The sequence below is a fragment of the Lonchura striata genome, chromosome 12, assembly GCF_050655825.1.
Source record: "Lonchura striata isolate lonStrDom1 chromosome 12, ASM5065582v1, whole genome shotgun sequence".
Lineage (NCBI taxonomy): Eukaryota > Metazoa > Chordata > Aves > Passeriformes > Estrildidae > Lonchura > Lonchura striata.
The window spans coordinates 15300807-15313269 of NC_140714.1; the positions used below are offsets into that span (position 1 = coordinate 15300807).

General features: G+C 39.2%; 1 protein-coding gene across 20 annotated transcripts in view; it reads right to left on the reverse strand.

The window, feature by feature from the left end:
• PBRM1 (polybromo 1) overlaps positions 1 to 12463 on the reverse strand; it is a 56622-nt gene that overhangs the window by 14120 nt on the left and 30039 nt on the right. For all 20 annotated transcript variants that reach the window (XM_085590112.1, XM_085590102.1, XM_085590106.1 and 17 more), the window contains 9 exons: positions 11757 to 11968; positions 10786 to 10971; positions 9797 to 9954; positions 8944 to 9210; positions 7354 to 7499; positions 6911 to 7068; positions 6077 to 6260; positions 4671 to 4881; positions 2096 to 2297 (listed from right to left, as the gene is read on the reverse strand). In XM_085590112.1, coding sequence (XP_085446238.1) covers positions 2096 to 2297; positions 4671 to 4881; positions 6077 to 6260; positions 6911 to 7068; positions 7354 to 7499; positions 8944 to 9210; positions 9797 to 9954; positions 10786 to 10971; positions 11757 to 11968 — 1724 coding nt within the window. The remainder of the gene's footprint in view (positions 1 to 2095; positions 2298 to 4670; positions 4882 to 6076; positions 6261 to 6910; positions 7069 to 7353; positions 7500 to 8943; positions 9211 to 9796; positions 9955 to 10785; positions 10972 to 11756; positions 11969 to 12463) is intronic.

Here is a 12463-nt window from a genome sequence, read left to right on the forward strand (position 1 = left end):
ACAGTTCTCAAGTTTTACCTAGGCCCTTTCCATGCTCTGATTGTCACAGAAGTAGCAAATGGAATAACACTGCCAAAGGAACTGGAGGAGATAGCTGAAAGCTCAGCCTAAAGCATTCACCCTAATACTCAATAATAACCCCAAATCACATAGGCCAGGACTTGAGATCATTCAAACATTTCCAACACATCTCAAGAGACAGGGAAAAGACCTTCTGCTTGGAACAGAGTTTTTCCTTACAACAGGCCTTTGCTTCAATCCTTTTTATTTTACTTTATTTAGCCATGCAGGCACTTCCAACACAGCCTCTTCTCTACTCAACTACTGCTAAAATAAACAACTAATACCCTGCATGCAAACCAAACAAAATTTTCAGTGGGTCAAAATGGATCTAAAATGTAAACTACTTCTCACCAGAAAATGGCAGCGCTGGGATGCCATTTTTTTTTTCACTGAGATGTCAAACCATGCCCACTCCCTGCTCCCTGCTTCACATCCACACCAGGGAACACATGAATTCTGACTCTTCACAGTGGAAGGAGTGGAGTTTCTCCTCTTTCACACATGGTAAGCAAACATAGTTTGGACACTTTGTTACCCCATCCCAACCCCTCAAAACCAAGTAAAAGTAAGTCTAGTTCAGGGCAGACACCAAGGCAGGGAAACTGCAGCTCAAACCCCAAAGATGTGGAAAATTTTAATTGAGAAGGAAGATTAAAATGGAAGCACACAGACAATCATTAACACAGTGGACAAACAGAGCCTTCCTGCAGGAGTGCAGGACTTAAAGCTGTTCTAAGCAAGGAAGCAATGACATGCCAGCCATCCTCTGCTGAAGGCTGAGGCTGTAAGGAGGCATCTGCCAATAAAAAGATCACACATGCACCTAGAAGGGTGTAAAAGGAAACAACTACAGAGCAAAGTAAGGCCCCAGCAGTCTCACAAAGAAAGAGCGTTATCGTTTCCCTTCTCAACATTTGCAAAGCAAACTTGCACAGAGCAAAGGGTGCTGTGCTACCCTCCAGAGCTGCAAAGAGGTGCTACTGAAAGTTCAGAAAGGACTGAGGTGGCTGAGAGTGGACAGTGATAGCATGCAAGCTTCCAGCCTCAAGATCAAAGCTGCCTTTAAGTTACGACTGTGCAGAAAACCTATCAAATCTCATTTTCAAAGTTAGAACTGAACTGGGCTATAACTTCCCTGGGTGTTGAAACGTTCCTATCCAAAGGAGCATTTTTTAAAATAAAGTTGCATTAATACAGTAGTTAATAGTGTTGACATGCTTTTAAGTAGAGCAGTAACTATGGATGTTAAACTCATGTATTTGGCTTGGGTAAGGGGTGGCTGTTAAAGATTAGCTATATTTTATTTTAATCAAATAAAAGTTAAAACACAGTGACTATTTATCAGAAGGGAGGGAAGGAATGGAAGGAAAGGAGGGAGGGAAGAAAAGGAGGAAGGCAAAGAAAGGAAAGGAGGGAAGGAATTGAGGGAAAGAAGGGAGGAAAGGGGAGAAAGATAGGTCTGAAGTATCTCATGATTATGAAATATTCCTAGTCTTACTTCAGGATACAAAATCTCTCAACAAAATGAGTTACAACAGTTGATTAATACTGTACTGAACAACAGATATATTTACAGTACAGTACACAGCCTCTTAGGACTCTAAGTACTGTTAATAATGAACTTTTCCCCACTCCCCTGTAAGCCTTTCTTACCTGCTGCTACAGCTCTCAAGAGCTTCTTGTCCAAAATAGCCCTCAGTCCTTCTTTAAGGAAACATTAGAAAAATATTTTTCCAACTGACTTCTAGCCCAGGAGTTCCATACCCCTTTACTTCTAATTTGTCCCCATTTTCTTGGACTTTGTTAATTTGGTTATATGTGGCAAAAACATTTAAATTATCAGTTGTGCTCCACATAACTGAAACATTCTCTTTGCTCCTCTTCAGTCATCTCTCAGTATGAACTTCTCTTTAAGGTACATCCAGAACACAAGCATAAATATTTTCTTTTATTAAACCTGTCATCTGAACAACAGAAAGTGTTGAGAAAGAAAAGAGGCAGAAAAGAGTTTAGCATCTCAGTTTTTACCTACCTTCATATTCTGCTTTCTTGTTTGCTTCCAAGTTTCTCCATTCAGTTCCTACAAGTCTGCTGAGCTCTCCAAAGGAGTAGTCTGGGTGCTGAGCTTTAATCACAGCTCTCATCTCGCTGCTAAACAAGATGTACCCACTCATGTTGATCTTCCTTTTTGATCCCTCCTTCTTGGTGCTGCCCTTAACAGACTTGGGAGTGGACTGTGAGAAAAAGCAATTATGACCACAAGTGTACAAAAGAGAAGGCCAGAAGAGAACAAAAGGAATCGTGTCATATCACAGATTTCGTCCACTGGGCTGTTCAGAGATGTTGCCAACAGGAGTTAAATATTTTATTTGCCATCGCACATTTAGGAAAATGCTTCCCCACTTCCTCCTTGGCCTTTACAATACCTACTCTCCCTCATTCTACCTTCTAAATGTTATTTTGCCTGCCAGACCTTCCTTGCTCTCTAGTGTTCACTTCTCATTACCTAAGTAGCCATTTCTTCCTGAAAAACCAAAGCCCAGTTTTGCTGATCACTGTTTACCTGCACCACAGATTCACATCATGTTCTTATGTTGATGAGCAACGAAAATTCTGCTCCTTTGCTTTTCCTACTATGGATACCCCCAAGTGAGAGCTCCCCGATGTTTTCAGCCACCAAAAAATTACCCTGTTTTGACATCTCTACACTGAGATACCACAGCTTAGAGCCCCCTTTTTAAGGCACTTACACCTGTATTTGTCACAGGAGACCATAACTAATCTATACTCTGACCAATAAGACCCACAAATGTATCATCACATCAAAACCCTCTGAAGGCCTTCCTCACACCCCAAACGTTACAAATCTGTCACATCTTGAAAAGTGCCATTGTTTCTAAGTACCTGGTGGAGGCCAAAAGGAAACAAAAATACATTCAAATGTTTCTTTCCTCTCCTGAAATTGACTCCTCCTACTTGCTGCTTTGACCCCACAGTTCAACACTCTCCTCTCAGCTAAAAACAAAGTTTAAGTAATATCAAGATGCTTAAAAAGTCTTGCTTATCAATTTAAGCAAGATGAACTGAGGTCCTTTCAAATGCAATTCTAAACTTCACTGCACTAACTTGCAATCCACCCTTGAAGTTTTCATTATGAACCTAAAGACAACTTGTCTGGAGGAACTGAAGGCTCCACACAGGGTTTGGGATGATAAGGCAAATACAATTCCATCCTGGCTGCCCGGGCAAGCCCACACTGGCAGATGGAGAGTTCTCAAACCAAGAAGAAGGAAATCTAATTCTATATTTGGCCTCTGATAGATCTGCAGACAGCTACAAGTTTACCAGCTGCTCCAGCCTATGTAGTTCTTGCAACAGTTCTGATTACAGTAATTTATTGAGAAAGCCTCCCCACCAGTTTGGAAGGGCAAACAGGACTTGGAGAAATCATAAGGATTCCAAATTTGGTTCTGGCATTCTCCATTCTTTTCCATCTCCCATCCACACATTTTTAAATGAACAGTCTTTTCCACTGGAGCCAGAAACTGCACATATACTTTCAGACTTGTTAAAAGAAATAAACCAGGAACCCCTTTCATGCCTTTTCTCAGCCATACTACTGAAGCAAACAATGAAGCTGCACATCTTTTTAAGTACTTTGACTTGATTCACAGCAAATTGCAGCAGAAAAGCATCACCCACCTATCTGCCAAGCCCCACCATACCACATAGTTACTTGTCTTGTCTCCTCTTAGGTGTTATAAGAGCTTCTTTGTTGGCAGAATAAAAAGTTTAAAAGTTCTGGAGTTTAATAGTTGTTAGATAAAATTCCACTTCTATTGGAATACTCTTCAAAAATTTTCAAGCTCCTTATAGAATTCTGCATGTTAAACAAGAGCAGTGAGCAACCTTGCAAGGGAAAATGCATTTGGTGGTTGGCCACATGGCAAAACATCAAAATCAAACCAGGCAAAAACTTCAGCAACTCTTTCACAACATCCAAAGACATTTCTACCCTGGGGTCACACTCTTCCAATGTAATGCAGCAGAAATCCACACTGCTGGTCACAAGTATCTGGAACTCCCTCCTGTTCCCAACAGATCATTCCCTTTGCCTCTTTAAGACTGGCATTAGCTTGGATGTGGGAGTATGGTGACATACAGGGTTTAATCAAGTTGCAAACAAAGTTTTTTGGTTAGTTGAATTTCCAGCTAAAGCAGTTCCCCACTCTGCTTCCACGCTCAGTAACACAAATTCCAGGCCTTGTGTAAAAAATTTGTATTTGACTTTTATATAAACACTTGATACTTCTGAAAAAGTGTCACAGAAAACCTCATTATTAGAAACAACACTAATACATAAAAATGTACCCTGGGTTTTCCTCAGCTGAATGATTGCCTTTAAAAATATTTTAATGGAATGAAACACTATCACCTGGATATCATATTGGACATGCCAACATTGTTTTGTGTCATTTACTCCACACGCTTATAAACTTCAGTATAAATCCTATTTTTGTATATGATAAAATGTTACTTTCTTCATTTGGATTGGGAAAAGAATGTGGAATATCGAGGTTCAAGGGCTCCTGAAGGAAAGTCCTTACCTGGGGTGGAGTATAAGGCATTATATCCAAATCACTGGCTAAGGGGGCCTGAAGCTGAGGCATAGAAGGTGTTTCAGTCATATCACCTTCCTCTTCTCCCATCTCTTCCATGTCCTCATCACCTCCTTCCAACTCAGCAAATTTTGCTTCCAGCTGCTGAATCTTCTTTTCTAGGAGAGGAGATGGCTCTTTCTGAGGAACTATGGGTTTCCTGGAAGATGGAGGAGGAAGACAAAAAGCAGCTGAGAACAGACTCATACCTTACAGGAGAAAGAAGTTGTTTTGAAGAGAAAATCAACTTCCCTTAATTTCTGACTGAACAGTATAGAAACAAATGTGACTTGAGATATGCTTATGCTTCCTTTCAGAACCCAGAGCAGAACTAATTTTATGTCTATGCCAGTGTTCATTTCAGTCACTTGTCAGAAGGATTTTTTGAGTTAGAAGGGGATTTCAATACAAGTATTTAATTGCCTTCTCTTGTAGAAATTTACACCACAGCTTCTTTAGATTTCACATTTCACTTAAGTTAGAACTTAGTCTTATTTTATTAATATGAATGTTCACCAAAAGATTTTTCTTACGCATAATGAGGATTTAAGTATTTTCCCAATATCCAAGAGAATGTACCAATCTGATAAAGTAATGACTTTTCTTGAAGTAAGAGGAAGAAAAAGAAAACCATCAGTATTAAGAAATCCATCAGTACTAAGACCATAAAAGGACTGATGCTATCTGCATTTCTTCCCAAGAGTGTGGTTATCTGAAATTACACCTCTGACTTCTGTGGATGTCCTGGGTCAAGCTGGGATGGGGTTAATTCCCTGCACAGCAGCTGAGAGGTGCCTTGTTTTGGATCTGGGAGACAATAGGATGGGTAACACATCCTGCTGTAATTAGTGCTGGACAGCTCAGCATCAAAGCCTTTCCTTTTTCCCACTCTGTGCCCCAGCAGGCTGGGGCTAGGCAGTGATTTGGGAGAGGAGACAACCAGGACAGCTAAGCCAAACCAGCCAAGAGATATTCCATACTCTGACACCATGCTCAGCAATACAATATATGGGAGAAGGAGAGGACAGGGTACATTCAGGGTTATGGCATTTGTCTCTCCCAGTAACCATTACAGGTGCCAAGGCCCTGCTTTCCAGGAAACAGCTAAACATCAGCCTGCTGATGAAACACAGGGAATTCATTCCTTATCTTGCTCTGTCTCTGCATGTAGCTTTGCTCCACTTTCCCAACTATTTTTAACTTGAGCCAGGAGTTTTTCTTCCTTCTGCCCTTCAGATTCTCTCCCCTATTCCACTGTGGGACAGTGACCAAGAGGCTGGGTGGGACTTAGCTGCCAGTCCATTACAATCCAGAAGAGTGCTCAGGTGATCCCCTCATTCCCCTCATATTTTTACCTAAAATAGTATATTTCATCATCTACAACTTTTGCAGACAGTGAAAACCTCTTCAACCCTTTGAATTTCTTCATTTGTTTGTCACTTTCATTGTAGCGGCTCTCACAAAGAAAAACATCATTTTCGGAGATTTCTGTTGGTCTGCAGGAGAGGAAGTCTTTGAATGACAGAACGACACACTTTCCTGCAGAAATGAAAGAGCTGGGTAAGAAGGCAGCCACACTTGTAGATTCTTTTAGAAGTGTGGAAAGTCCATTGTTTTGCCTGTAAGTGTGGAAGATTCCAGGCATTTGGCACAACTACAGAAAATACATCACTCTATATTCCAGTCAAATAATGCCACTCACAAGAAACTTACAACAGCTTAATGCAGCTTTTGGATTTCTTTCAAGAACTAGAGAACCCACAAAATCACAAGCCCCCATGATCACTGTCAGTTACTGTATTTATCACAGCATCATAACTCCAAAACAAAGTACACAGCCATCATGTTCTGCCACAAATCAAATTTCAACCTCCCGCTCCTCCTTTCAACTTTGCAGGCAATATGTACTGGAGTTATTACATTAATATGCAAGAAAAATGAAGTTTTCTGTTCTCTAGCTGCAAACAATGTTAACTTTCATATCACACATGTAAAAAAGCTTCCTTATAGTGAATTTTTATCACAGGTCCCACAGGCAGGAATGCATATTAAAAACTCACTGCATGGTTATCTCCTCCCTCCCTCAATGAAAAAGACATACTTGGAATCAAGCCTACACAAAGCTTTCAATCACTTTAGGTTGTGCAGAAAAATAAGATGTCCATCAGATTAAAGCTGTCAATAATTACCCAAAATGCAAGTCATGGGACAGGTCTCCTCCAGGTTACTCAAAAACACCTCCTTCTTGTAGAACATTTTAGTTGGCTCATGCTCAGTTTCTTCAGGATGTATAAAGATTGGACCAAAGAAATATGCGGCTCCATCTCGCACCCACATCTTCTCAATTCTGCAAAGAAACCAACCCAGCAACATAAATGAAAGTTCTCCCAAATGAGGCAGCAAGATGTTCAGGAAGACCATCAGTGGAAGATGAATACAGAACAACCAATTCCAACTGTACAACTGGACCAGGTTTTTATTAGGCAGCTAAAATTTCACCTCCATCTATCAAGACCTTGTAACACTTCACTCACATTTTTTCCCATCCTCTTTTATACCTTTTTACAACCAGCCCCTCTTTTATCCAAGTTCTTTTTCAGCTGTAAACTGCAAACAAGGAAGCTGCCCCTACCTGCCCACTCGAGGCCGCACCAGCCCGTGTGATTTGATGAAGACACAGTCCCCAACCTTCAGCCACATGTCATTGTAGCAGAGCTGCTCAAAGTAATGGCAACCAGGTTCCCCGTTGGACATTTCTACTGGAACATCTTCTTTGTCCTGCAGGAGAAGAAGTATTTAGAGAAACTTGAGGAAGGAGGAAAACCAAGCACAGAAATAAAGAGATGTCAGGTACCAGTAAAAGGCTTTGCTCCATCTGTATGTTAACAATAATAGGTAGGCATTAAGCACAGATGTGTGTGCAAAAGTTTCCTGAATTGAAAGCCAAAGATATCCTCCATGTCTGTCACAAGCCTTCCTGTTTCACAAAGCTCTAATTTTGCCAGAACAGTAATTTACAGGTTTTTTTTGTTGTTGTTGTTCTAGTGCTTCAAAGTAAACTGGCCAAGCCAAGCCTTGTCAGCTTTGAAGGTTTAAAGCCCAGTAATGTACTTAGGAAGCAAGAAAGGAATATATGGCCAAGCTAACAGACACAAAAATATAATTATTCAACTCTCTTATACAATAATGTCAAACTCCATGTATTGCTTACAAATTCATACCATCTGCCCTATTTAATTTCTTACTTTTTCGTAAAAACTCAAATTGTGCCTCAATTCCTCCTTTTGTGCTATCAATTTCCTTATTTTCTTTTTCTACATCATCTTTCAATCCCATCTTTCAGCCTGTGATCCAGAAAGCCAAGGAAACACAGGCTGTCTCACCAAGGCATGGAAGGAGAAGATCCTATGAGTTTTCATTCTCTCAGTAGAATTAATTCCATCTTTGGCCATGATGTGAATAAATATACTAATACACACTAGGTGTCTGACAAAAGCTGATAATGGGTGTGCTGGGTACTGTGTTCTCAGGTTCTGTTAGAAACTGCAAAGTGGATTTTTCATGGGTTTTTTTTCAGTGATTTATGCTATTATGAGTCTCTTTTTTTTTCATGACTAAATTTATTTCAGAGAAAACTAATTCAGTTTAACTGATTTTAATGCACTTGCCTAAATTTATTTGTTTTCTTACTCTAGGCACAAAAAATGAACCATTTTATCCACTAAGTTGGACAGAAATACTCTTAAGCATTTTGACAAAAATGCTTAAACTACTTAGTTATCAACCACAAACAGGCCACAAACAATAGAATATTATCTATTACTTACTGCTGCCTAGCTACTGACTGTTTTCCTGAAATACTACACAACAAAGCATTTCAGCACTGCCATGAACTAAAATTAGACTTTTAGTTCTACTGGTTCTTTAGGCTTAGGGCAGGGTTTACAGTAAAAGTGCAATTTTCTGACGTGGTAAAAAAACCACACCAACCCCATCATACGATCACAAGAAGTAACAAATATTTACACAGTTCATTATTTTCTGTTTTGTCTTCTTATAGTTTGATTGTGTTAATTTACAAATGTCTGTAATATCATTTATAACAAAAATATTATACTCATTTATATTTTTATTTATTTGGATGTGGTGAAACCCAAGCCATGAGGGCTAATATTTTGTCATTCTCTATCTGTCAAATACAACCAATGTTCCCCTTGCATACCTTTTCAAGATGAAGGATACTTTCTCCCACCTTACTGTCCTCCAGGGTTTCACTGTGTTTCTCCTCATCTACTTTGTCTGTATTGGCAAACACAGAAGCAACTCTGACTACAGGCAGGGGCACATCTCGTGGGACAAATCTGACAGAGCTCACAGGCATAGTCCACAGTTTAATCTTTTTAAAAGACTTTGTCTTTGCAGAATAGCGTGACTCACACACATAGACATCCTCATCTCTGAAGTTTTCAGGGCACAATTTAAAATATTCCTGCAGATTGAAGGAAAGATATGAAATATTTCAGCAACATCCACACCCCACAGACACACAGTGAACTCCCTCTCATGGCTTCAGTTTTTTCTATGCTTCTCAGCAAAAGAAAGTCTTTTTGCTGAGTTCTCTTCTTCCAGTTTGATGTCTAAGTTTCACTAAGAATAACAGCAAACAAGAAACCCCATTAGCTCCTTCTCTTCCTTTGGAGAATGAGCTAATTCAGTACAGGTTGGCATGTGAGAAGAGTTAGGTTTTATTCATTTCCCAATCCAGTGCTTTAACAAGTACAAGATCTGAAGCCTGAAATCACCTTCACAAGATATTTGAGCTTTGACTTGGGAAAAGGACACATTCACCAAGCCAGGGGTGACCAAATCAAACACAAATCAACCAGCACAGGGAAACTATCACCTGTGTGAACCACGTATCTCAGGAAGCAAAGGAAGATCCAAACAGCCCACAGAAGCTAGTCCTATTTAATTTAGGTATTAGTAGAATGTCTCTATGTTAGAGTGCCTCCAGCTCTACAGGAAATAGCAGAAAGCATTACTTGTTCTATAAATTAATCTGAACAGTCTCTCACCTTGACAAACATGACTACACATTTGCCTAAAATTTTGCTAACAGGAACTTTACTGTAATAATCACTTTTAAAAACTTCTTTCTCCAGGAATTTTCGTGTTGCAAGATGGAAAGTTTCATTTGGTCGATAAAACCAGCAGCCATAGAGCCATTTCTCTCCTTTAAAACAGAAAACAGCAACAAAAAAGAGAAGGGAGACAGAAAGAAAAAAATGTAAAATGACAATCTCTAGTACATGAGTTCAATAAGAACAATTACAAATTGACTGATTAATCAAATAACCATGCACTCATTTATACTAGGAGCAATCTGCATCTAAACAGGGCAATATTCAACTTTTCAGAAAAGGAAAACAAGTTTTTTAAAAAAAACCTACTAATTGTTATTTCTCCTGTAAAACCTGACTCAGCAAAAGAAAGAAGACATTTGTTCTTTATAGATCTTGACTTTCAGGCCTTGAAACAGTTTTGAAGTCAACAATCACCTGATTATTTAAACAATCTCAGGTAACTGTTTTTAACTTTTTAATAATTATTTCTTTCATTTTATACTGTGACAAATTGCATGATGACAAATTCAAATTGATAACAATGATTTATAAAGAAGTTACAAATATGTACTATTTTTCTAAATCAAAGGAAACCTGAGCCTATCTTTGGTTCAGATTTGTCAGCACAGAAAAAAAGTGTTCTTCTGCACCTGAATTACAAGGAGTCCATCCCACTGAGAATCCCATCCTTGCAAGGGTACAATTTGAGGGTAGGCAGAAATGAACACCAAAAAAAGCCCATGATGTCCCAAGAATTTTCTGTTTGTAATATCCTTCGGAAAAAAGCAACTCAGAAACAGCAACAAAAAAATACTCACTGGTTCACACAGTTCTGCAAATAAAATAAGTAACATGCACACAGGAAAAAAAAAAAAATTGTAAGCTTAAAACGATAATAGTAAGTTCACCCTAGTGTTTTCCTGCAGGAAGGACATCCTTACCAGCTGAATCTTCCCACAGCCTCTCGATGCAGACGATGTGAGGCTGCAGGCTGGCCTCTGCAGGCTCCACATACACATAATCCCCCACATGGTACATGCTGTTCTTGAAGCTGCAGTCCTGGCTGTAGGTCCGATGCAAACTTGACAGCCCAGCAGATCCAGAGGAATCTTCACTCTTTTCAGCTTCTTATTTCAGAAAGGGAAAACCAGATGTTAGTAATGTCAAATTTCCGTATTAGCCAAGATTCCTGATGGCAGTGCCTCACTGTGACCCTGGAATAATCAGGCTTTATTGCTGCTGACATCTATGAGGGAAGATGAACCATGTTAGAAATTTAATTTGTGGACAAAATTGCCAACAGCTGTGCTCCTGTGTGTAGAAAGGTGCAATTGGAGAGCTTATTTATTCCTTTAAACATGGTGCACAGACAACCAACCAGGAACTGTGAAATAAAGGACCTTCAGTGTATGCTTCATGCCCTACAAAATTGTGCAAGCCCACTCCTCTGCACATCCACAGTAGCCAAAACACAAAAGGCTTATCAAACCTCTGTTCTTCAGCAGTGTTAAAAGCATGATCATAGACCATGCAAACACCATCAGTATTGGTCAAAAAGAAAATGATTAAGAGATCAATGGGAATATTCATTGCTAAGTTTATTATCAGCAGAAAGCTAAAGTAAAAAGTAAATTGTTTTCTTTTATAATATCCTTGAAAGAATACTCATACCCCAATGTATTCTGATTAAAGAGTTTACATAGGGATAATATCTACCTACATCTCTTTCTTAAAAGCTCTCTGGCCTGGATGATAAAGATCAAAATAAAATAAATCTCTCATAACTTGAAAATAAAAGACTGGGGGCCAAACAGACTATTGAGGTCCTTTCAGCAGGCTGCAGTGACACATTATATGTGTGGGTACATTTTTCATTTGGTACATTCAAAATTAATGAAACAAGAGTATCTACCTCTCTTCTCCTCCTCCCTTTTGAGCTTATCCTCCTCTATTTCTTTGGGCAGTTTTTCCTTCTTTTCCTTTTCTACATCATTGTGTAGATGCTTGGTGGTGTAGCTGAGAGCAGGTGACAGCAGAATCTCTCCATTTTTACAGAGTTCATCTCGAATTTTAATGAAGAACTGCTGAAGTTCCACTGCATCCTCATAGATCTCCGAATCAGTCCTGTACAAAAACATGAGCAACAGGGTAAAAACACAGTTTGTGAAGGGTCAAACAGGAGCCTAACACACCCATCAATCACCACTCTTTTCAACTGAAAGTTTCACTCTACCAATAGATTTCTCTGCTTCCTCATAAGGAGCAGCAGAGACTGGCTTGAAGCCATGAAGTATTAAGTGATGCTTCACCTGTTAGTCCACTGTCAATTTGCATTATAGTTTACCCACAACATTATTTTGGTATATAACAGTCCTGAAATGCAAGGAAAATCAAAGATAACTAGTTGTGACAAGGCTATTGCCACTGCACCTCTACAATCTTTTAACTTCTGAAAACTTGAGTAATGACAGTACTACTAACAAAACTCACTTATTTTAACTATTCATACTCCTCTTAGTAGCTATTTTACGATAATTTTTTACTTCCTCTCTTCACAGTCAAGCTCTCACCTGAACATTCCTAAAAAGGCTTCTGAATTCAAGCAAAACACTACAAGAA